The sequence below is a fragment of the Streptopelia decaocto genome (genome assembly GCF_964273445.1).
Source record: "Streptopelia decaocto genome assembly, chromosome: 3".
Classification (NCBI taxonomy): domain Eukaryota; kingdom Metazoa; phylum Chordata; class Aves; order Columbiformes; family Columbidae; genus Streptopelia; species Streptopelia decaocto.
In genome coordinates this window covers 98134715-98162069 of record NC_138656.1, presented here as the reverse complement: position 1 = coordinate 98162069, position 27355 = coordinate 98134715, and the positions used below count along the sequence as shown (strand labels likewise).

The 27355-nt window shown below is 33.1% G+C and overlaps 1 protein-coding gene across 1 annotated transcript in view; it reads right to left on the bottom strand.

Annotated features, from left to right (window-relative positions):
• Nucleotides 1-27355, bottom strand: part of CSMD1 (CUB and Sushi multiple domains 1) — a gene marked incomplete at both ends in the record, with an annotated part of 1064284 nt that overhangs the window by 98695 nt on the left and 938234 nt on the right. Inside the window, 7 exons of the mRNA XM_082048870.1 lie at nucleotides 3877-3990; nucleotides 4145-4225; nucleotides 4978-5123; nucleotides 7798-7975; nucleotides 13562-13750; nucleotides 22172-22381; nucleotides 25668-25784. Of these exons, the coding sequence (XP_081904996.1) occupies nucleotides 3877-3990; nucleotides 4145-4225; nucleotides 4978-5123; nucleotides 7798-7975; nucleotides 13562-13750; nucleotides 22172-22381; nucleotides 25668-25784 (1035 nt within the window). The remainder of the gene's footprint in view (nucleotides 1-3876; nucleotides 3991-4144; nucleotides 4226-4977; nucleotides 5124-7797; nucleotides 7976-13561; nucleotides 13751-22171; nucleotides 22382-25667; nucleotides 25785-27355) is intronic.

The window sequence follows — 27355 nt, the reverse complement described above, 5'->3', positions numbered from 1 at the left end:
AAGCTGAGGGGACACAGCCAGGACAGGTGACCCAATCTGGACAAAGGGCTATTCCTCACCATATGACATTGTGCTCAGTTTCTAAACTGGAGTTGGCCAGGAGGCAACTGCTGCTCGGGAACAAACAGCAGTGAGCAATTGCATTGTGCATCACTTGTTTTGTATATCATTATTATTTTTGTTATTATTATTATTTTGTTCCTTTGCTGTGCTTCAACCTATGAGGTTTTTTTGGTTTTTTGTTGTTTTTTTTTTTTTCCTTTCATTTCTTTTCACTTGGGGGTGGGGGAATGAGAAAGCAGCTGCACGGTCCTAGTTGCCAGGTGGGATTAAACCACCACACTACAACAATATTATCACATTACCTCTCTAACTTAAGTATTTTGAGCAGTATGTCAATCTTCGTGCCTAATACATTGCTGTTTCAATGCTCCTCATGCTTTAATTTGTACCTCTGTTTCCCAAACAAGAATTAAAAAGGGAAATAATACATTTATAACAAGAGGATATAAGGATAGGATTGAGAGCAGAGGCTCCAAATGTAAAAACGCAAATCACAAATGGTAAGCTACTGATAAACATAAATTCATGCACCGTAAGAGCATCTTCTACAGGGTGCTAAGGGCTCTGCACTTGTACTGAGCATTATGAGAAAGTCTGTCCTCAGACGAATAAGACAGGAAGGGAAAGGGAGCTATAAGAAAATTATGGTGTGATGGCATTAGAACTGCTCTGGAAGTCATTCATTCAGAATGATGTAGAAGTGGTGACTGAAACTGATTTTTCTTGCCTGTCAGATATGTCATCAGACTTGTATACAGTATCCTAGAAGCTGGTCTTCTATCATATAAATGTATTTCTTGCCTACTACAACACAGCGGCATAGCTTAGGAAAATGAAAAATTTTCTGGCATCTTTAAAAAATGTGAAGCCAATCCAAATAAGGACAATATAAAGAATTGTAATCTATGGGTGGAATGCAGAAATATAAGGAAGCAGTCCATAAGTTAGTTTGAAATACAATATGCAAATTACATGGCAATATTTTTTCTAGTCTACTAGGATCAGACAGTATTGTATAAATGCTGTTCTATATTGCATCCCCTCAAAAGAAAGAGTAGAATTGGAAAAGGTATTGAGAAGGACGACAAGGATGATGAGAGGTATGAAATATCTTCTGATCTATAAAACCATGCCATAAATATGCTGAACAGAGAACAACTCATTACTGTTTCTTCACCCATGAGAACTAGAGGACATGACATGAAAACAGCAGGTGCCAAGTTCAAAGAGGAGAAACGGAAAACCATCTTCATATATTACATAAATAAATTGTGCAACTTCTTCCACAAAACTTTCAGATTTAAAACACTTACATGGGCTCAAAATGGGACTGAATACATCCATCGAAGAAATAGCCCTACAAGTTTCAAAATACAAAGAACATTGCTAGCTTAAGAGTGGCTTAGCTACAGCTGCGTGGAGGTCTTAATTATCTGCCTGCTTGCAATGATCTTATGTTCTTCACTAGAAAGTCTTTATTGGTCAGTGGCAGAGATGGAAAATAGATGATATGGTCTTGTATATGGGATTTATAGTCTGATCCAGAGATATGCTTTTCTCTCCTTCAGACACTTGAGTTTTCAGAGCATAACATGAGCACTTTCATATATTTATCTAAGAGTAAATACCATAAAGATGGTAATTAAAAGCACAACTTTTAAATTATATACCAACATTCCATATGATCTAGAAGAAATATCAATAAATATAAGCTAGAATGTTATCATAACATAGGAATTCAAGTCAACATTTATCTCCGTAGCAATAACCCATGTAGACAGACAGAGGTATTAGAGAAGTTGGGATGAAAATAGAAACAAGTAATTCCATTTTCCAGATAGCAATAAATTAAATTTATGTAAAGATACAACTTGTCTGAAGAAAGGAAATCAGTTGTATTCCAAGTTACCTAAAGAAACTGCTCTTCTATGTCTGTCCAAAATACCTGTGCCAGAATCTTTACTTTAATGACTCCAGTTCAATTGTCTTCTGTCTCTGAATCACTCCAATAGCTTTTAGTTGTCGATGTTATCAGGTTATTTCATTTTATGTGCTCTCTACAATAAAGTTCTGCTGTATTCATATTTAAAGAATATAAGACTGAAAGACATTAACAGGTGGTAATCTACTCCTTGACTGCAACTGTGTTATTTAATCCTTTCCATGTAAAAAATGTGTAGCAAAGATGTTGCTAATTGATTGTTAGGAATAACTTATAAAATTCTAGTAACTTTAGGGTAGTTTTGAAAAACAATAAATAGCAAATAAGAGAAACAGAAGAAAATCCCAAAATCTACAAAATCTATGAGGGAAGTGCAGAGCTGCTACTTTTGTCTACAATGTCTCAAAGGACTACAAAGAAACAAGCATTGCTACCATCAGAGAAAGTGCCTAGTTTCCAAAGAATCTGCAGGAATTGGTGGAAATAAACTACTCCCCTGTGCTGAACAGGTGACTAATCATTATCAGAAGCTTCTAATATCTCTGTAGTTTTTACAATAATTTTTTAGTTTATTTTAGGCTTTCATTTTTTATTTACATGAAAATTTACACAGTCAAGAACTAAGTTGCTGCTGTTACTGTTAACTTAAAATTCAAAGCTGGATTTTGCAGCACAATTATCTTATCAAAATACAGTGATTGGAAAAAAAAAACAAAAACAAAAACAAAAAAAAACCCCAAACATCAATAACTATTGATTTGTCTGATCAGTAAGTATACAGAAATACACAATTTTCTGATTGATTTTGCATATTTTATGGCAGGGACACTAAAATGAAGACTGAATCTTTTCCACCTAAAACTGGGACATGACATTTCCATCTCTCAATCTATGACAGGTCCCAGATTATTGTATGCACACATAAAGAAAGGTGAGTGAAAACTGTACTCAGGAATGGATTACTTATAGAAGCTCCATCCATAATTACATATTACAGATCAGAGTTAATCCTTGTTAATGTATTATGAACATGAGAACTTCTGATCACTTTTTGACATCCTTAAAATTTCAGTGATGGCGTCTCATCAGTGACTTTTTTTTTCTCCCAAGAATATGAGGTACTTCTGGACAAAATTCTACAGATGCTTTCTCGATCAGTTTTTCAACATTCCAAAATCTTTTTGCTGCTCACTAGTTAACAAGCTAAACCAAACTGAACTAAACATAACCAACAGCATCTGATGAAAAACCTAATTTGGAGGACTGAGTATAAACCTCCAAGATCTACTTGTTTTCCATGAAGGTGAACAAATTGTGTATGAATGCACACCTAAACATTATTAATTTTAAATTTTTTAATTCCTTGTTTAATGTACTGTGATTGTAAACAGGTAGCTGAAAGATTGTTAGTGCTTCCATTAATTTAAGGTTCCTACATATTATTTTAGAAACTATTTGTCATACAATGTCACGATATTTGTGAAAACAGAGACAATGTTTTCTTCATTTATTTGGAAAGCTTAATTTAAATACATATTTTCAAAACTCTTCAGAGGTGAAAATAAATACTTGGTTTGATATGAAACAATGTTAAATAATTTAAATGACTTTCATAAATCAGTGTTTCATTAATGATGTAGTTAAATTGATGAAGTCACTTGTATTCTATTCTAAAGAATTGCATATCTGTGCAAAAATTTTAGAGGCCAATTTGAAAATGTTTTCACTTCTTAGATATTGAAGAAATGAATGGAAACTTTTCTTTTAAACATTAATAATAATACAGTGTCCAAAAAATTGATGCTTAATGTATAAGAAGATTTAAAAGAACGCATACTAATGATGTATAGACCACGCAAACATATATTTACCTTCACAAAATGGAGAGGAACCTTCAAACTGCAACTGTGTGTTTAGCTTGCAAGTCAATATATCTTGTCCAACAAGGGTGAAACCAGGATGGCACTTGTACTTCACAAAATCTCCTGAAAAAGTTATGACGAAAAAGTTAAACCCTCCCAAAACACTCAAATGGAATTATACCAAAATCTCACGTGGAAGATGAAATACATTAATAGTTTTGTTTAATTAGAATTGAAGTGGAAACATAAGATAGAAAATGTGATACTATTTTTTCACCTATTTCAAAGTCATCATCTTCTGTAAGCAAATCTGCATGTGGAACTGTGGGTGGAGGCTGGCACTTCTTCAGCTGGTAAGCTGCAAATTTAAGTGGAAAAAAAAATAAATACCGGTGTATTAAGAATTATTTTACAGAAAATTAATTTCCTATTTACACTTCCAAAATTACCAAAACTGAACCGAACCTCATGGTCTCAGTTATGCAAATGCATACCTTCAGGTCCTCTCCTTCTGTGGCATTTCCTCCTCTCCTTGTGAATTAATTCACCCTATCTTTTTGAATTACAGTCCAGAAGACTAACAATTTTCCATTTAATATACATAATTTGTGTGTATTAGCTAGAACTAGAATTATAGAATGCTTAATTTGCATGTCCTGTAGCCCTGACTGTAACTTGGAACAAAATATTTTGCTGCTTATCAGACTTAAAGTTGTTGTTCGACCCTCCCACACCATCCCATCAGCCTTTCTGATCATGAGCCCTAGGATTAGCCAGCTGGTGAAGAATTTTATTACAGAACATTAAAAGTAAATTTAACTAATAAACTGGCCAGAAGAATTCAAAAAGTAAAAGCTCAGTATTAGATACCAACATTAAAGAGAAAATGTAGTTTATGCAAAGACACATATGAATGTTCTTAAGAATATTTTAATGCATTATTTTAAAAGCTAATATCTACCTTTTTTTTTTTTTTTTTTTTTTTTAAAGCAGCAACCCATGAATCATGGTAAATTTATTTAAGATCATTCACTACATCCCAAAGTTCAGAAACATTTTTAAAATTCACTAATTGATAGTGGTAATATTAAAGAGACAAAGCAAACTGACCATGAAAATTGAGGACAAAGAATCCTCCTGTTGAAAAATCACTGTGAAATTTGAGGAGGACTTGATTAGTTGAACTGTAAGCGGTTTCCAGAGCTGTGTTTCCACTGAAAACTCCCAGCTGAGGTGAATTGTGGTCAGGACCATCCCTAAGAAAGGAAACATAAAAAATCAGCTGATGAAATAATGTACTTTTGTTCAGATTAACAATTTCTTCTATCTGGAGAACAGGTGAATTTTTTATAAAAAAAAATTCAAAATGAGTTTGTCTTCTTTTTAATTCTAGCAACACAGAATACTCTTTCTAACTTTAAAGCCTAATATTTTTTGAGAGACCAGGAATATTTTACAATAGCTTTTATATTTCCACAGGCAAGAAATTTATTATCTGGCTGAAATTCTGTCTATTCATGCCAAAATTTCTGTTACACATAAAATGAAAAAAAAACCAAAAAACCTCTTGTTATCTTATTGTATTTCTAACATTTTTTCACCCAGATCCTAGAAGTCCTTACTCATGACTAACAAATACAGAGGTTTAGAATTTGCAAATTACCCCTGCTATTTAAATTAATTCCAAAAATTCAAAAGTATGCCCTAAGAAAAAAAAAAAAAAAAAAAAAAAAAAAAAAGAAAAGAAAAAAAAGAGATATCTGTGTTTCTGAACAGTAGAATAGACATCCAAAGAGAAATATACTCCAGTAACTTCACTCTCCATTCATTTTCAGTATTATTTTTGAAAACATTCAGGCCTGAATGTGTGGAATAAATAAATTTTTAAAAACCCTGCTTTTATCACTGAAAGATTTTTTTTATCTTTGCAACACTCATTTCTCATCTTTTTGCATATTACAGGTAATGAATCTAATCTGAATTAAAAGTTTTTGTGAAATGTATTTTAGAAGGTTAGAGATTATCTAGAAGTTCTCTAAAAGCTGTTAACTTTTGACTTTTCACTGTCTTTAAATCAGAGGGATATGTGTTCACCTCAGTTGTATTGTTAAAAAAACAAGCATTAACTAATATTTGTCTGTCTGAAAATAATCAAGATAATCTGTTCACAAAAACAAAAATCCAGCATATGGACAAACTCTGCTTCAAGTTTTAAAAGAATGTATGTCATAGATATAAATTGTACATAAAACTTGTATTTTTAAAACTTAATTTTAATTAATTATTTTTCTCTTGTTCACTTTCCCAAGATTATTCAGACTTCCAATTTATACACTGGTATTAGTGATTACAACAAGAAAATATGGGTGTCTTGGCATAAAAATGTATTTTCTTCTTCCTGCTGTCTCAAAAACAAGAGTGAAAGTAATGAATATCGAATAGGAACTTGATAGTTTGCTTCAGTTTTCATTTTAAATGTCTGGTTCCCAGGGGGAAAAAATAAAAGGAAATTTTTTTTAAAAAGCGCGATACTAGGATTTGACTTTTCATACAGAAGTGAATGGTATATGCATGAATGACTTTAACAAAATTACACTAAACAGCCTCCTCACAGCAAATTCAGGAGCTATCCATTGCTGATACCTCAGAAAATAACTCTAAAGAAAGCATGCTTGTAGTTCATGGGCAGTTGGGAACTGAAAGAAGTAAGTTGTAAAATAGTTGTTGTAAAATCTTTATTGAAAAACATAACAATTCAGGAATTCAGCACATGCTTCATCGAAACATATTCAAAAAGTTGACAATTTTAGGACCTAACTGCTTGGACGAAAGTAGAAGTCATTAATACAGTTAGACCTTTATTAATTATGGCTTTTTCTTTACTATTTAACATGCAAGGCAGGACAACCCTTGATGTGTTTTAGACTTGGATTTAGAGGTAATGCAAATACCAGAGGTAGCCAAACAGCAGTTCATTAACAGTTATGCATCTCTATAAAATGGCTGAATTTTCCCTATATTATATGGACTTCAGTATTGCTGTCTGGAAAAACTCACCCCAGACAGCAATATGTACATGAACAGTGGTTTATCTGGGAGATGGGAGCAGCTGACTCACACAGAAGTCACATCTTATATTCTCTGCAAACTGTTCTTTTGACGAACTGCCTGTAGCATATGTGAGAGAGAAGTCCGTTTGCACATCATGTGTGGTAAGGACCAGATTTAGTCATGATGAGAAAGTATGTAACAACTTCAGCATCATCTATGCCGAAGTGCAGGAAATCCTTATGCAAGAATTTAAGCAGCCCTGAGATCTCTTCCTCCAGCTGAGAAGGCAAATTCAAGATGGGCTTAGGGTGTAAGAAATACATGTTCAGAGAAGAGGAACATGCAATACAAAGCTTAAAGACAAGGTATGAGCTTAAAGAGGTTACAAGGGCTGAAATCCTGGATTTAGAAATATAGAGAGTATGTCCATAAGCCATATTACGATATTAAGAAAATTTAAGAAAATCTTAATTAATGCTTGAATTACTTAATGCCTGAAGATGTCAAAAAGTTTTGCCACAACTAACATATATTGCCTCATATGTTCATGGAACACATAATTCAACATAATGCAGATTATTACATCACTTTGACCACATATGGTCTCACTTAGAAAACATAAAGCTCAAACAAGATCTGATTGATAACTGAGTTTGAGTTTCAAAGTAGTTTTGTAACAATATTCTTAAAAAGTTCAGGCAGTGATATATGATATTATTATTTTTTTTAATAAAATTGTGGAAATTGTTTATTCTGTTCTTCAGCACATATGACAACCTAAAGAGCAATACTAAGGAAAAGTTGTATCTTGGGACAGTGAGATGGGATAGATCAATCAGGAAAAAAAAATATCAATTTTCTTTTGAAAAAAATGCATACCAAACTGCAATGTAGTCATTCACAGGTTCGGTTTGGAGTAGGGTAAAGTTGATATAAATCCCATGGCCTGGAGGTACAATGATTAACCAAGTACAGTCCTTGGAATTTGGGTATTCATCTGGAAATCCTGGGGAATAAACTGTACCATTCTGAGCAGTTACATTATAGCCACAAGGAGCTGAAAGGAAAACAAATGAAAAATTAGGACGAGAAATGTACTTTTTGATGTTACAAATGGAATATCAAAATGCTCTCAAATCCTAAAAGCTCCACAGGACAAGACAATCTAGATCTTCAAGGCAGCATTTTTCCTTGGTTGGTTGCTTCTCAGAGACAGAAAGTATTGATATTTCTAGGAAATTGTCCTGATGTCTTTCAGATATTATTTCTTAAAATCCATCAAAAGCTACTGGGAATATTGCTTTTATACAGAATTATTAAAACTAAGTTAGCACGCGTTTTAAAAGGGGCACATTTTGCTTGCAAATAAGCAAACAAACCCTGCGTATTTTCTAATAACTGAAATGGAACACAATTCTGAAAAAAAAAAAAAAAAAAAAAAAAAAGTTTGATTGTTCTTTCACTACACCAAATACCATTCTACTAAATTTCTGACAGTTTTTAGCCATGTTTGATGTTATTTCAGTTGCAGTTAGGATACTGAAAGTGCTTATGCCAAGTAAAATGAAGACAGAGACACAAATCAGCATACATCTGCTAAATGAAATCTGTAGGCAAATCAATACCACGAAAAGGTGGTTGATTTAATTCATGGGTAGCAAATATGTAATGATGTGCTCTCTTTTGAGTCTCAGTTTTTCGGATTTGAGTGATTATGGATTCAAGCTTGGATCTGAGTAGACATATGGCCATTAATAAAAAGTAGTGTTACTCTTAGAGTGAGACCTTAATCTCATCTGTGGGCACTCAGTCTACCTCCAGAACTTTTCTCATTAGCTCTTACCATAAAGGTTATATTATTGTCAGGGTTCCTATGACTCTCCCTCAGACCCTCTTTTGTTCTTTTAAACCTTTTAACAAGTGATGGAAAAGGAAAAAGGAAAAAGAAAGAAAAGCAAAAAAGGAGGAAAAAAAAGAAAAAAAACAAAAGGAAAAAAGCAAAAATGGAAAAGGGAAAAAAGAAAAAAAGGAAGAAAGAAGAAGGACTGAGAAAAGCAGAAGGATGTCACATTTCCCTTATGGTTTAAAGCTGGTACACCATTGGGATAAAAGGATCATCTGGCTAGTTGACAAGTAACGATTTTTGCAGGAAATCTTTTAACAATCACTGGATTTATAGGACAGGTTAAGGAGGCTTTAATCACTTCCTTTTCTTCATCCATGCAAGTACTAGCTAATATGATGCATTTAGCACACCATCCCATCTTAGAACAGATTGGCATTTGCTCCTGAACTACAAACGTCTAGTGCCTAACAAAGGTAATGAGCTAAGGAAAATGAAGGATTGGTACTATCTGTCTGATACCTGTTTGCATGTACAGCCCATGGGCAGCTGACAATTTCTATCAGCTCTGATGGTTCTGTGATGAAAATGTGACTTGAGCCCATTTTTTACTGTTCTCAATCGCCTACATGTACACCACTCTCAGATTGCCTGGTTTTAGAAATCTAGCCTATTCTCTCCATAATAGTCTGTGTTTACAGCTGAAAAACTGCTTTGACAAGTATGCTTACTACATTGAAATACACTTCCTGACACTAACATAGTGAAAAGTGGAAAATCCCTTAACTATTCTATTTAAGATATAGGATTTTTCTGATAAAGTTTCAGGAAAAAAAAAGTCACAGATAACAAAAGTCTAATAGAATAAGCAATACACCCAGCTGACACTGGGCTTTTTCCAAAGATTCTTAAAAATCACAGGACACAGAAAATTAAACAGAAATAACAGGTTATATTTCATACAAGACAAAAATAACTTTAGTTTGAATTAACAAATCACTCTAAGTGAATGAAGTTATTATATTGCACTTTGTGTCATAGGTATGAAAAAACATACTCTTTGAAATGGAAAAGCATATAACCAAGTCTTTTAAACTTTCAAATGCCAACAGTAGAACACATGCTGATTTACAAATGCATGAATGCCATACTATGCTCTCCCATGCCCACCCATACCTAATTCTAGATACAACATTATGCATGGAAGGACAGTAAATATTTTTAAAGATCTACCCAAATGTGCTGAACCTAGTTAGTCATTTATTGACAGCTACATACGTTATGCAAAAGCAGCTATGGTATCTCATTAGGACAACCTGATTACATGGGAGTGAAGTCTTACAGTATGAATATGTGACAAGTTTGACTATGATCTTGTGAGCAGAAATTAATTTAATTTTCTCTTATATACAGATTAAGCTCTTAAATGTATCTCACATCACCAGCTACATGGTGGAGAATATGAATGAGAATGGAGATGGCTTCCAAAAACATGGATATTTTCATCCTGCTCAGACAGTCCTCCAGTGCCAGGCTACAGCTTTGAACCTGCATTCTGCTCCTCTATTCTCCATTCAACATGCCTATACTAGAATCTGGTTGATAACTGTTTAACCCCTTTGTTGCATGAATTTGCACAACTGTTGATGGTATATACATACCAAGCTCTGCTTGGTATAACTGTTTGCCTTAGAGAAGAAGGGATGTTGACTTCAAGTAACATGATCTAGAATAAAGCAGCAGAAATCTATGTTGGGGTGACAATAACTTGAAAAAAAAATGTGAGTATTAGGGAGGACTACATGGTGAAGAGAAGCTCATATTGTGAAAGTTCATATAAACTGATCTACCTCAAGGACAACAATGCCAGTTATGAACTTGAGGATGCCCATCTTCCACCCCATGAGACAGCAAGTTTATTCATGTCATCCTTTCATCACAGAGCACAAAACCAACAAATCTGTCTTCTGAATGGGAATAAAATTCTGTAGATCCAAGGCTTGGTTTACTAGCTTAAGATGGACATCTGAATGTCCTAAACGGTGCTAGACAGCCATATACCACAGATCTCAGATGACTCAGGGTAAGAATCTAGAAGAAAAGACCTAAGGTTCTAGCCATAGTGCTCTAGGTGACAAACAACAGCCTTATAATTATAGCAAAAAATTGCCCATGAAGTCTCAGAAAGCTTCAAATTTTTAACATTTAGTATAAAAAAAATTCTTTTAAAGACATATTTTCTTTAGCAGACAACTTTCATTCAAAGTCTAACATTGACATAAAACTGCTGTGGAAGAAAACAAAATCAGGCTAAGGCGCCTGACTCGAAAAAAAAGCTTAACTTAGGATAAGAAAGGAAGGAAGAAAGGAAGAAAGGAAGAAAGGAAGAAGAGTTGTATGATCTGGAAAAAAAAAAAAGTTGAATTTTTAAATTAGGGGTTTCTAAAGGATTCTAAAAGTACTTAGTGTTAAAGATTCTGCTTGGCAGTGTCTGAACATGAATTTTACAGGCTTTGGAAAGGTCCTACTGAAGTGTTAATGATGAAGTGCTGTAATGCTACCTAGCAAAGACACTTTCGGTAGCTTCTTCTGTTGCTTTGACTTAAGAAATTAATTTATCCGAATGTTCCAAGATGAGAGATACCCTACACAGCATTTTTTTTGATTAGGAAGCAGCTTATTAAGCATGAAGGAAAGCTTTTATTTTAATTATGTAAAAAATAGAGAGCTTTATTATGGGCCAGGATAATGAAACAGAATAACGTGATATTGATTCCATTTCTTAACCAGTGAGGAGGCTAGAAGATTATTTCTCAAAGGTGAATGACACAACAGTTACTTTTCTTATCTATCCTCTCATTTTAACTTTAATTCTTCTAATTTCTTAATCTTATTCTTCTAATTTCTGTTTTACCACTACAAAAAGGATCCCCAAAATAGGTGCTGTAAAAGACCAATGTTTTAAGTTAGTCTCCCATGTTTATGTTGTTAAGATATCAGTAGGACTACCCCAAATGCCAAAAGTTTAATAATAAAAAATATTAATAAAAAAGAATGAGATATAGCTAGAAAAATCTCATACTAAAACTACAACAATAGTCAATGAACTACTAGAAAATACAATGAATTTGAAAACAATTTTCAAAGAGAACAGATTATGACTTGTATAGAAATCTAAGAATCTAGATATGGAAAACAATGGGTTTTCCCACTGATAAACATTTCAAATTGCATCTCAGAAATTAATGTTTACAAAAATTCATTTTAATTAGTAAAATAAAATGATATAGGGACAATACGGATTTGGTATCTGCAACGCCTAGGAGTGCAAAGAGTGTATGTCGACCTTAAAGGGAAGAGGGAAGAAAACATATATTCTCTGATCTTTTTAAGTCCTTCAAAGTACTTTCTTTCTCTATTTTTATGCAAGATAAGGCACATTGTAGCTAACCAGCAGAAGATATCGTAATGAGTTTTAAAAACCTATATCATCAGGCTGCAAGATTTAGAAGGACAAAATACATTAAGATTATCATTTAGTTGAGGAATTCATATTCATATCTGTTATATAAAGACAGAAGTTATATTATCAAGTAATTATTTCATATCCTCCATATGCTCTTCAGATGTTTTTTTCCCCACATTTTTTGAAATTGGCATCATTATTTCGGGACAAGATAGTCCCTATGCTTACTTCATATTCTCCTTGCAACTCTAACTGTTCTTTTCACCCTGACATTGTATTGTATATGGAACATATATTAATAATATTTTGTCATCATCCTTTACACTTTTATGTCACTCTTTAAAAGATATTGTAAAACTTTACCGTATGTTTAATGTGAGGAAAATATTTCGTATTTGTTTATAGTGGAGTTTTATCATGAATAGCCATGTATTTTCTTTCAAAGTATTTTCTTTCAAAACACTGATAAAGTTGAAACCCTAACCCAAACTCCTTTAACTAAAAATATCTTCTTTAAATAGTCCTTCCTCATATTTGATTCTTTTTCTTAGATCTCAAAATTAAAAACTTATTAATTCACATAATACATAGAAAAATATTTTGTGAAGTGCTTTGATTTTTACTTTAAAAGCTACAGGGAGCTACAGATCACAATCATTGTCAGGTCTTATATATCTATAATAGGACTTGTGAAATATTTAAGTGTAAACTTGAAATCTCAAATCCTCCCATTCATTCGACTTATAATTCAGGAGGCGCTTAAAGACAGCACCCTTGGGAATAAAAGCACATAACTGGAGTAATTAAGCATCACGTCAGCCCTATACAAAGACTTCCCAGATTTATTATAACACCCTATATGGGACTTTGTTAAAGCCTCCGAAGATTTAAAAGAATATCAGAATTTTTCTTCTGTACTTGTATTTTTTAGATGAAAGTCCAAGCATAAACTTTGCAATGGAAAATTTTGTTACATTGTACACTGCCTCCCTTGCCCTCAAATCAGAAAAAAAAAAAAAAAAAAAAAAAAAAAAAGGAAAAAAAATAAATCGCGAAAAGTTTAAGATAATTTCTGGCAGTTGCATGAGTTCTCATAATCAATACAATGGAAAGATATCAATAGGAACAATAAATCACTGCTAATCAATGTGATTCTTAAAATATTGATTATTTATAAAAACACATACTATTCTGACTAAAGTTGTTTAAATTACACATTAGGATAGAGGTGCAGCTCTTGACCAAATAATACATTACCTACATGCACACAAACAAGTAAACAAAAATCAGAAAGTATTGTGCGTTCTGAAGCAAAGGTACTACCAGAAAGTTACCTTCACATCTGGGGAAATGATAGTTCCAGTTCCTGTTGATTCCGTGTTGGCACGTGAGAACAGGCTGACCCCTCAAAACATATCCAGGATAGCATTCAAATGATACTGACTGACCCACACTGTAGTCTGAGTTGACTATATATCCATTCAAAAAAGGAGGAGGATCAGGGCAGTTCTGTAACTCATAAGCTGGAAGAGAATAGAAGTACTTTTTATTGCTTAGTCAGCTCTCAACGCAGGATGTAAACAACAATATAAATTCTGTAATACGTTCTATTCTGTAATACATTACATAATAGGAAATACTGGACTGCCAAACTTTAGTAATAGAGTGATTAGCATGTAACAAGAAATATAACATCCATTTGGACCATCTAGATCTTGATAAATGAATGAAAAAATTAGTTTTAGAGACAAGGCATAGGAAAGATCAAAATCTGGAACAGAATGAATTACTACCTACATCAGGAATTTAAAGAGGAAAATAAAGAAACATTTGGTGCAGGGCATGAAGATGGAATATTGTTTTAGTAGTTCACATTTAATCTTCAGATTTGAATATTATATAAATTACATCTTTATTTTTAAATAAATTTCTATACTAAGTCTGGAAGTAATAGCTTTATAACAGCATTTTTTTTTTTTTAAACATGATACATGGAATTAATTTATTTAATAAATAAGATGGATATACTCAGTGGGTATGTCACTAAGTGACATAATTTTATGAGTATGTCTAGCATTTTCATAAACTCTATTTATGCTCTGTTTAATATGTTAAGTCTGAATTTTTTTTTTAAATTTGCTCTGAATGTAGCAACATTGAATCCAAAAGCTGCTCACAGTAATATTAATAATTTAATTGAACAAATTTAATAGATGACTGAAGATTAAAACTTATCACAGAAGTTTTCAAATAACTTTTTCCTATCCCAATATATAAGAAAAAATTTAATTCATTCCAAGTAAGAAATAGTAAAATTATTTAGGAAAATAAATTTGTCCACGATGCCTGAAATTAAAGTATATTAATTAAAAATGCATATCTATTGAATGAACATGTTCACAGTGCAATTTCCCAAATTTAAAAACACTATTTTAAAATGAATATGCAAGTATACTTATACAATTAATGGTGGTATAAGAACTTGAGACTTTTTTTCTGATAACATTCATATATGTTTATAACGTTCTATGTGTCATCTACTAGGAATGGATGCAACTGCAGCACAAGAAAATGTGGATTTTTGCAGCCCTATGAGCACTGTGAAGCAAACCAAACATTTCGAATTGAGGATAAGCATATCTATTACTACAATGTCTTATATTTATTTAAATAGCAATATTCCAGTTTGTTCATTACCTGCATCAATAAAATTGTACAATAATTTTAACAACAAATTGGCACACAATCACAATAATTGTTTAAATGTGTTTTGACATTTAAACCCTATAGGAAGTATTCTAGTAAGATACAGCAAAGTTGTGCATTCATTAAAATGTTATGAAATACAAGATTTCACAACCCATTTTTTAATAAATATTAAAACTATGCAAAATTAATCACCTAATCAAAAACATAGGAAAGAATTAGTGAAAGACTATAAAGCGACTATAAAGCCACAGAACATCAGAAAGATCTCAAAAAATTACAGAAGTCTACTAGGGAAAAAGTTTGTACTAGATATATCTCCACACAAAAGGAATAATTAATAATTTATCACATTTAATGTTATTTTTTATGTTTTAAAAGACATCAGAATAGTATTTTATTAAAGATATTTAATTCATAACATGATGAAAATTCAGAGGGAGCTTTCTTTATTAACATTTACTACGATATAACAATAATATAAAATAAATAAAATAAAAATATTATGTATAATAATTCACAAACAACTTCACAGTGATATCAAGTAACTGCTATTTAAGAAATAATTATTGAGAAAATGAATGACCGGCTTTCTCTGAGCCTTCCATTTACAGTTATGAAATACTTCTGTCAGAGGGTAAGAAAGTTCAAATAAGAGCAGGAACACGAGTCTGCTTTATACTAACACATACCATTAAGTCCAAGCTCTCAAAATACAGTAAGAGAGATGAAGAACATATTCTAGAACAAAGTATTTTGTTATTTTTTCAAAGCTAATCCTTACAGTATGGACATGTCCATCCTAGAAGTCTATACTTACTATTACCAATTAGATTACTTAAGCCATTTCAGCAAGATTAAGCTAAACATATAACTTAGGTGTGCTTAAGTAGTCACTTAAAGTTAAGTTTGTACTTAATTTCTTCACTAAAGTACAGCTAATGTCATGAGTTTTTCAGTCATTGCTGACTACAGTCATGCTATGGAATAAACAGTTTTATTTTGAGAAAGTTTTATTTTTTCCCTAATTCATTCAGTGAATCCAGAATCCAGTGACAGTAACATTACAAAACTGGGAGAGATGTAGAGGTACCATAAATATTCTGAAACCTGCTAATAATTCAGACTCCTCTTCCACCAAATAACAAAGAATTAAGAAAAGAAAATGAAGAGTTAATAATCAGAATTAATTGCTACTGGAAAGGAAATTTAAAAAAGCTTTATTCTAGCTTAATTATGGTTCATTAAAATTTTGTGTTAAATCTAGTAATGGCTGATTAATTTTTAATGCTATTATTACCCTGCTATCATTATTCATATAGTACTACTACAGATAATATAATTATTATCAACATATTTATACAAAATGGAGTACTAGAAAGATTATTTAAGAGTCCAGGACATATTAAGACTACTACATCAAATTATATAAAAACCTACTTAGTGAAGTTATATTAAAACACAATAGATTATTCTGGACGGTCAGAGGATCTCCCAGATTTATTCTACAAGGTGCAGCACTACCTTGCCCAATAGTTACAATGACAGTGTTTTGGACAGAGTATTGGAATTTTTAAACTTTGATTGTACAACCTTTTGTGGAGACGAATATGCATGAAAAATCTCCTTCCTTTTTGGTTAATTTGTTGCAATTCAGTATTCATATGTTACATTTTAAATGCATTATAATATGGTCTTCACATTAGTCTTAAAAATTCATTTCAGAAAAAAATTTATCTCACTGATATACATGCGAAGAAAACACAGGAACAACTCAGGTGAAAGAGGAAATCCTGAAAGAACATGAACTTCTCTCTGTCCCCATTATCTGCACAACATCCCTTAAAGTCACTTGGATTGTTAATAGAAAATAATGAATCCTAACTTCTAGCCTAAATTCTAGTTAGTGTTTATTCAGAGATGCACATGCTTTTCTCCTATTGTAAATAAGGTAAACAAAACACCTACAGAAACTTTTGGGGTTTTTCCAATATTTGTTTTAGTAATAATAGAATCTCTGCCTAAAGCAGAAAAAAAAAGAAAAAAAAAAAAGAAAAAAAAAAGAAAAAAAGAAAAAAATTGAAACATGAAGATACCCTGCATGTGATTTGTGGTTTAAAACCTATGGGTGACTCATAAATTACTGGAGTAACTATAAGTCAGGTGATCCATCTGACTATGATATCATGATTTATAGGCCACTCAGGGTATATGTTTTATAGTTTTAATGAAAATACGAATTATATTCTTCTCTGCTCTTTTGATATATGCAACTATACCTGATTTAACAGAGCAATTCATTATTCAGTCATCACCATCAAATATTACCCACAAATATTACCCACAAATCCTGATGTCACACTTCACAAAATAAAGCTTTTTTTATTAGTGTCATGGCCGAAGACTTGTTTGGTGTTGAGCTTTAAAAAATATATATACCACTTCACAGCAGAAAAAACTCTAGTGAGAGACTGAAATGAAGCACAACGTAGAGGAAATCTGAGAAAAATATTTAATTCCAACACTGGTAACAGTCAAATACTTGAATTTAAAATTATCTTGTCTTGACATTTGGCATTTATTTGTGCAATATATTTGCTATTCTAAAGATAAGAGTGTAAATCACAAAATAAACATGATCAATCTTCTGCTCCCTTGTTTTTATGATTTAAATTTATTTTCCTTCTTACATTAACACTAGGGTGACTTATTGCCTTCGCAAGTGCCACATGCATCTATAGAACTTCAACATGGAAATAATTACTTTACAGAAAAACTGTATTAGCAGAGAGTAGAGCATGCAAACACTCAAATGTTAGGAAAGCTCACAATTAAGGCTACTTAATACTTTCATTACTTATTGTACATTCCTCTACTATCATGCTGCGTATAACTACAGACTCAAGAACAAAATCCATTTCTCAGACTAGACTAGACTAGACCAGCATGGTTAGCATTGGTAGGGACCTTTAAAGATCATCTAGTTCAAACTCCCTGTCATGGTGTCATGGTTTAACCCGAGCTAGCAATACAACCACCATAGCCACTTACTCAGCCCCCTTCCCATCCTCCAAAGAGGGAAGAGAATCAAAAGGGAAGGGAGAAACCTGGATTGAGACAAACACAGTTTAGTAAAATAACACAATGCTATACACTACTAGCAAATACATATATATAATAAAAATAGAATATAAAATAAAAGACACTCAGTGCAATTCCTCATAAACTCCATCCACACTGAGCAGCCAGTCCCAGGAAACAGCACCTGGTCACAACAGTCAGTCCTGGAGAGAGAAAAGAAGAAAAAGGCAGAAAGGCCCAGAGGCCTCTGCAAATGGCAGGATGGCAAAAGCCAATCTAAAGAAAGTTCTGAACAGAATTCCACTGGCTCCAACAAAGAGAGTAAAGCAAATGAAGAAGTAAGAGACAGCGACCAGAAGATTCTGAGACTCCTTAAATATGAATCATGACATTAATGGAATGGAATACTCCTATTGGTCAGTCTGGATGTCAGTCAAGCTCTGCCCCATCCATGCCCCTCTTCCTCGATGCCTCACACCTGTGGGCAGAGCACTCAAAATGTCCTTGGCTCTCAAACCAGAGCAACAAATAACATTAACTCTGTCCTGGGGTACTATCTCTTGTTCTCAAACTAAGTCCAAATAATGATCATGCTAGCTATGAAGAAGAAAGTTTTCTAACTGCATGAAGAAAATTAATTCATTTTCAGTCAAACTAACAAACATGGGCATGGACATATTTCACTAGAACAGGTTGCTCAAAGTCCTGTCCAACCTGACTTTGAACACTTCCACAGATGGCACAGGCACAACTTTGTTGGATAACCTGTTCCACTGTTTCACCTCCCTCATCTTAAAATATTTCTTCCTTGTGTCCAATCTAAACCTACCCTCCCTCAGTTTAAAAGTGTTGCCCCTTGTCTCATCACTAAAGGCATTGATAAAAAGTCTCTCTTTCCCACAATCCTCCTTCAAGACTTGAAAGGCCAGAATAAAGTCTACCTGGAACCTTCTCTTCTCCAGACTGAACAATCCCAACTCTCTCAGCCTTTCTTCATCAGAGAGGTGTTCCAGCCCTCTGATTATTTTTGTAGCCCTCCTTTGGATCCACTCTACCAGGTCCACATATTTCTTGTGCTGGGAGCACCAGAGCTGGATGCAGTACTCCAGATGTGTTGTCATGAGAGAGACTTCCTGGCCACACTTATTTTTATGTAATCCCAGGATACAATTTGCTGCTGCCTGCGATAGGACCGGCATGCTGGAATCTCACTTTAAAGTCTTAGGCATCAAAGAATATAATTTTTCCAGATTCACTGACTCATGAGTAGAGTCAAAAAACATAGCTTAATTTTTTCATAATTAAGAAAATAATTTGCTATGACCCCCAGAAAAGGATTTAGTTTATTTACATTAGTATTCCCATTTTAGGACATAATCTGAAACCATTTTAGAAATATAGTGTTTTTTTCAACAATCCCTTTTTCCTTCCAGGACTCCTGCAACCTAGAAACTCCATCATAATTGTCTTTTTGCTAGATAAAGGCCATCAGATTAAGCATGTTCAAATCATGTTGTGTATGTGTTTTCTGCTCTCCCAGAACAAGGTGATATTCTTACCTCATATTCAGCTTTATGCAACATGGAAACTCAGAACAGATCAAAAATGCTCTTAGACTTCCAGTAGTAGGAACTATGATTCCCCTCATAAAAATAACACACACAAAAAAGGAATTTATCTGCTTCCCTTAAAGAAGCTATAGTCCTAAAGGGAAAGCTATGTGGAAAAAAGATGCTTCAGAAATATTAAAAGGCTGAGGTAATTGTCATAATGTAGCCAGGGATTAAAAACCACAAATACTTCTTAAGAACTTTTAGACTAATCATATTCTTCTGTGTACTAAATTCTGTTATAAATCTCTCAGATGGCATGAAAGCCATTTATTTCTTTTAACTTAGCATATATCTTGAGACATTCCAGCTACATGTATTACATGAATTTGGCTTGTCAAACAAATTTCTTTGGCAGTTCTTCTTCCCCTCAGAACTAGTGTGCACAGGCTGTTTACCTCTCAAATACTAAAATCTGACATATATGAGAGTTTCAGAAACTCAAGATTGCCAGTCAAATGCAATTTAGAAATGTTCTTCTAAGTATTTCTGGTTGCTTCCTGTCTTTGCTGCTTTTCGTAGGTGGCAAAACCACAACAGTGAAAACAAAGAGAGACTTTTTACAACATTTCTGGGGTTTTTTTTAATTAAACAGAACAATATTTATTTCAACAACAGAAGTGTAATTAAACTTAAATGCTGTGATTTTAAGAATCAGGGACTTCTAAAGTCCTCTCATTATCTTACAAATAAATAAAAATAATATCTAATAAAATTTATCTTAACTGCTTCAGATAGTTCAACAGGTCATCTGTATGAGCTTCCTTCTTGCTGCAACTGGAACCAAATTCAGCAATTCAGTCCTGAACATAATGGATTACCTACCACTCCCTGCATAATGCAACTGCAAAGCTGAAGTGGTAACAAAACCTGAAATCATCAGAGCATAAACCAACAAGAAGCTGACCAGCAATGGTACTCAGAGCTGTGACTTCCCTAGGGTTCTGCTAAGGAGACAAAGCTTTTTACAGCATTCGGAAATACATGGTACCTAAGTGATTCAGGTTATATATTCAAATCCTGTGCTGTGAGAATTTACAGGCTAGTGCACATGAAGCAGCACTAGCTTCTTGCAAGCATAGGTAGCAAATATTTTACTGTTCTCAGTGTGCATACACTTTTCTTCCTCCCCAAAATAATGTGCTCAGAAAACAATTCCAGACTATACTAAGTTTAAATCTTGTAAGGATTTTCCCATCTTCAGAAAGTCAGTAGAAATAGCATGATTAATCTATAATTCATTATACAATATCCATATTCTTTGCTTTCCCCTGAGAGGAGTGGTCATCAAAAAGCCTTATCCTTCATAAAATGCTAAGATATGTAGAAAACTTCATTTTTTATTACATGGAAGTTTGCTTGAATAAGCATGTCCATTAACAATATCCCTTAAAATTATTTTTTAAAAAATATTCAGTATAATTTTTTTTCTCACTAATTCTTTGCAAAATTTCATTTGTATGGGATACAGCTGCTTGCACTGCTACACAATCTAATTTTACATACAACCTTTACTTAGTCCTGACAACTAAACAATGTTTTTAATCTTGGCTCCCAAGTTTTCTTGCTTTTATTGTTCCTTTCCTCTTCCCCTCATCCCACTAGGGGTAAGAGGGAAGTGAGTGAGCAGCTGTGTGGTGCTTAGCTGCCCACTGGGATTAAGCCCCAACACATACATGTTTATCCAAACATCTGGGTGTATATACATATATATGAAAACCCAAACAAGTAATTTAAATTAAAAGCCTAGAATAAGGTGGCATGAATGATCTTCACTGAAGTTAGATGAGAATTCGAGCAGCCTATCCATTTTGTTAAACTGTTCAGATCCTGCAATGGGGCTCAACAGTTTTTGGTAAGACTATTTTAACATTTTAGAAATATGCATCAATTAATGAGGTGTTATTGCCACTAATAGGGGAAAAATGAGAAAAACAAAACAACAATAACAGAAACACAAACAACCAAACAAACCACAAACAATGAAGATGAAGAAAAGCCAATAGCAGAAGACCACAAAAAGTTCACATGTTCAAATGCCCAATATATATATATTTGAAAATACAGATACAGAATATGTGTTATCTGGAATTTTCTTTTACTGTTAATTTTCACATAAGTCTAGGCTAAAAAAGTATAACAAAATAATTACAGAAATCTTCACCTGAATACTTAAAATAGCTCATACTATATTTTGAAATTCTCATTAATTACATTAAATACAACAAGATTATATACATTGGAAAATAAGACAGTGAATATTAACAGTATTGTCCAGTAACACTACACCGTAATGGGATGGAAAAGGGTATCAGCTATGTGACCTTTGACAAATGACATTACCTTGACTTCAGGCTTTTACATCATTAAAATAAATATTCCAATACAATACAATTTCAGTTGTAGAAAAGATCAGCCTATTGATTTAAACAATCTAGAGATTTTAAAATGCTATGTAGTACACGCCTAAAATATTTTTTTTAAATTAAAAAAATATTTGTTTTTTTATTTTTAAACATAAAGTTCATGCTGCAAGTTCCTACTTACCTTGGTATATCAACTTAAATCCTTGTCTGTTTTCTGAGTGATCACTGTAAAAATGGACAAGAGTTTCATGAGTAGTACTTAGCAATGGTGATGGGAGTTCCATTCCACTAAACTGGCCAATCATAGTGCTGGTGTGGTAAGGTCCATTCTGAATTTCAAGGAAATCATGATTTGCTTCAGTAGAAAAATTCAGAAACTGAATGTGTGCACCTGCATCATCAAGAAAGAAAGAAAAATTTTAAATAGAATTTGTATAACTCGTGTTGCTTAATACTACAACATGCTAAAAACAACAACAACAAAAACACACGACCTCAATAATTTTTATAGACACAATATTTATATTTTAGTCACCATTCAAGGTATGATGTTTAAATTAAGGAAACAGTCACTAAGTATTTCAAGATTGGATCTTCTAATTTTTTGGTCCCCAATAAATATTGTAACCGTGCATCAAGGTACGAATGAAACAAAGTCATGAAGTCAACAACAAAATATTTGTCAGGTTCCTAAATCAGCCAACAGAAACACTCAAGGGAGGGGGATGTCACAAATAGTTCCAGCTATTCACTCTACCTTATTTTCCGTGACCCAAGTAACCTACATATGCCTCCTCTTCCCTGCAGCTTCAGCCAGTGAGTCTTTAGAGCCATTATGCTCTGTATGCAGCACTACAAGATGCACTGAATTCCAGGTTGGTGACAGGTACTTAATCAGGATCATTTACCACAAACCCTCTCTGGAAGTCTGGTGGATGAACCAAGACTTTCCCACAAAATGAAAGGGAGAGAGACAACTCCCAAAATGCTGAGCACTTGGAAGTATAATATAAGCATAATCTCATGGGAAGAGCTGTTTTTAAGTTCTGGCACTGCTTTATGAGGACTAAGGACTTGAAATTCAGGCTTCTCAAACTATATGTATATATAATACCAAAAGAGGAATGGGGGATGAACCCCTGGTTAGAAAGGCAAGTCATACCAAGTAACTTGCAACCACACTGCTTGGGCCTAATCTTGCTCTGTTAGACTATGTAGAACTAGCTGGAATGGAATAAAACAGAATTACAGAATGATACAACACAGTAATGTGAAATATACAATGCCTTAACTCTCTGCTTGACATTCTTAAATAGCAGTGGAGACATATTCTTCATTCCAGGAGAGTACCTTATAGATCAATCGCCAGGGTAAGTAATTCACTCAGTTTTGCTTTATAGTTCCTTTCTTTGCATCTGTGGTTTGATATTCAATTATTTGTATAAAAGTGGTTTTTTATTTTGCTACAGGAGAAACTAAGAAAATTACCAAATAAACTGATTGTTATCGAGCACTCATAAGAATATAGGTTATTTAGCTCTAGTACCTTCTTTGACCTATGCAGAGTGAAAGATATTAAAAACAAGTGTTTCAGCTACTGAATACAAAAACTTGTTATAATGCTGTCAATGGAGAGTTGCATACAGAACATCAAAGTCTCAATATCAGCCATGTCTTGTATAGTATCTGATACAGTTAGTCTGACTTGAGTAAAGTCACTAATTTTACGATGTTCTCAGGGTTTAAGATGAGGTAGGACACCAAACAGCTCTGAAAAATCTTCAGTATTCAAGCGATTCCTACCAGAGACTGGATGTCATACTTTGGGACATGTTTCGTTCCCAAAATCTTATTGTTGGACTTTGCTTAAGGACACCTTAAGAATATAATGGGCTTCATTCAGTTACAAGTTTGAATAAATAGATGGGAATAAAGGAATACTTACTGAGAGATGAAGTCACTATCAGGTTAGTTATTTCAGTGGAATTTGACCATGTTCATGAGTGTCCTTTGGATCAATTTTTGTGCACAGTGCTAAACTCTAACTCAATCAGTACTACATTAAAATCCTTCAAAGAAAAAAATCCTGGACTATTTTTCAAGTTTGGATTTTTTTTCTATGTTTCACTGATTTCATATATTTATTTTGGGACAACAGAATGAACGTAGAAAAACAACTCTTAGGTAGAGAAATTTATACTTGTAACTAAAATAGTATCCAAGATTTTGTAGTGGAAGTTCTCTGTGAAATATCACATCAATCACAATGTTTAAACCTGGTATAAAGATATTATCTGTGGATTATGTGATGCAGACTTTGGCAAAAAGATCCATGTAGCAACTTAATGGTAAAAAATGTACTCTTCCAGTACTTTTGAAAGCGATGATAGATCAATGCTATTAATACCCTGTATCTGTTAAATCCCTTGCCAAGTAAAATAATGATCTTTTCTATTTATAGGATTACCACTATCGGAGACTTTCTGAGAAGTGAGAAGGATAATAACAGGATACAAGACAGTCGTGTTTAATTAATACATGGAACGTTGTCTACATGGAAAGGCTTAAAGAAAAAGAGCAAGTCTGAGAAATATGAAGGACTGGTTTCAAAAGGCAGTGTTTTAGTAGCCTAATTAGGATGACATCACTACAGAACAATTGCTTACCAGTTGTATTTTCTGCAAATATAGCTTTAGAATGCCAAAATTAGCCAAGGATGTCCTGTCTATGGTCATCCTAAGGCTGTAAGAATATCCAAGGCTACTAAAGCTACCCATAACTATGATGAATCAGTTTTACCAAGTACACACTGATAAGGGGCACTACTCTAAATGGTAGCACAGTATTTCTACAAATTTACTTAGTACAATACACTTTATGTAAGTAGTATACCTTACTACAGAAATCCAACCTATTAATGCAATGGAAAACAGAGAAAATAAATTAATTTCCAGAGATGAGTATAGTGAATTTAATAATAAGCTTTTAAAATTAATTTTCTTATTTAAGCACTAGCACTGAATTCACAATACGGGGCATAATGTTTCACAGCAAGAAAAGATATTCCTCTTTTACTTGTCATAATGATAGAAGATTGTGTCTTATACATGCACTTATAGAGCTCTCATTAACCATGACTACCTTCTCTATCTAATTATTATTTATTTGTGAAAATATTTTCTATATGACAATAGATTTAATGCAAACCTAGAAAGTTTCTAAGTTGGCAACTGTTGACTGGCATGTGGAATATAGTTTTTAAATGTTTTTAATCAAACTCATAATGCTGGAAATAAGATTCTGTCCATTTTCATAGAACATAAAAAATACTGCTAAAAACTCACTTGCGAGACAACGGAAGGACATTAAACAGAAGACCACTAATTAATTTAGAAGTTAAATTATCTATTTCATCTGACATATCTTCATGTAGCAGATTTCCTTTGCTCTGAAATCAGTTTCCAGACTTCCAAATTTACAAATAACAAGTTGCTTTGACAAAGGTATCTTTTAAACTGCCAACCATTTTCAAATCAAAAGATAGCACATAATTATATAAGGGGTTCACAATAAATTCACTGAATAAAATCTATTTCATGCCGGAAAATAGAATATTCTTATCTATATTAAAATCTGATTATTACAAATAATTGCTCTTCAAATGTAAGTTTACTTACCATATCCAATAGGCAATAAAATTTTCCATGTACAGTCTAAGTTGCTAGGGTAATTTCCAGGAAAACCAGGGCTCAGGATCACACCACCCATGTTTGTCAGTGTTCCACCACATTTAGCTTTTAAAAATATAAAGAAAGTCACTGTATCTTTTAATTGTGTTATTTCATAATAATTAATAATTTTATCCTCATGACACAGAAGCAGTGAAAATTATCACAGTCAGAACATTCCCCATGAAGTAGGAAAAAAAAAAAGTTAGGACAAAATGTTTACTTAATGCCATATGTTAAATGCTATTTTGCTAGAAATGTATAGTTGCACATATAAACTGGGTAACCCACTGTCTTAACTTGCCAATTACAGTTAAAATTGTCTGCTACTATGCTGAGATAGGTTTCATAATCAGAGGAACAAATTTAGAATCTAATTGAATTATGACACCGATGCATGATTCAGTTGCAGGTGTGCTAGTTAATATAGCTAAATACACACTTGAATTTAAAAACAATCAAACAAAAATAAACCCACCACAGTTATTTTTTTATTTCAGGAAGAGGACAGACTATTCGCATAACAGAATTATTCTTTGCTTACTATCTGTATGCTATTCTTCAGCAAATTAATGTGTTTGGAGATTGAAAAGCCATTTGCATCATTTAGGATGACATAAAGCTGAACTACAAATACGTGAAGCAACTTGTGAAGAAGTGCCTGAATTTACACCTTCACTAGGACCATAGTATGAAGGAAGAGTAATTTCAAGATATTAAATAAAAGTCTTGTAGTTTTTATTTATTATTTGAGGAATCACTACTTTAATGCCTATGAATCATCATGCCATGTGTTACACTAACATATGATCTGGTAACAGAATTGTGATACTATGAGTTGTGATAATTGTACTGAAAAAAATGCAAATAATCTAGTGATTAGATGACACAAGAAATGGAATCAAAATAGGACAAGCTCCACTAAAAAGCTGAGAAATAAGTCTTAAACTTCTCAAATATCTCTACCTCTCTGCAATGTTAAATACATTATTTAGTGAAAAGTACAGATTTTGGTCTGGATTTCTAGAAAAATCAATATTTTAAAGCTTGGAGTTGGGGCAGGGGTGTGAGTTTGTGTCATGTTTAAGGCTTTCTTTGTTTTCCGGGGAGTATTTTGGCTTCTAGGACAACAATATTTCATGAGCTAAAGGAAAAAAAAAAAAAAAACAATGAGCATGTTGCTTGCAGATAGCAGCTATATTTAATATACAAGGTGATAAATAAGATTAGCACAAAAAGTCCCCACCCAAACCCCAAAATACACCTTCCTGAATAAATTTTCCATTTCTGAAATTTATTTGAAGAGAGTGCACTGCTTTCATATTAATCAGAAGTGACTGCTTCTGTTGAAGTTGACAATAGAAAATAATATATAGACTCAACTTGACAAGGAATATTTAAAACCATTTCACGTTAATATTGCTAGAGATCATCCCAACCTTTTAAATTCCTCATACATATGAAGCTAAAAGGAATAGCTTTTGCTGACTAAATATTAAAGTTAAAAGCATTCACTGAAGAATGTATTTTGAAGATGAAGTGACAAAATGACATGATGGAGCTATGCTTCTCTCTTTCCATTCCAGCTTTTCCTTGAAATTAGCATGCCAGAAGACACTGGTGTCTTGACTCAAACT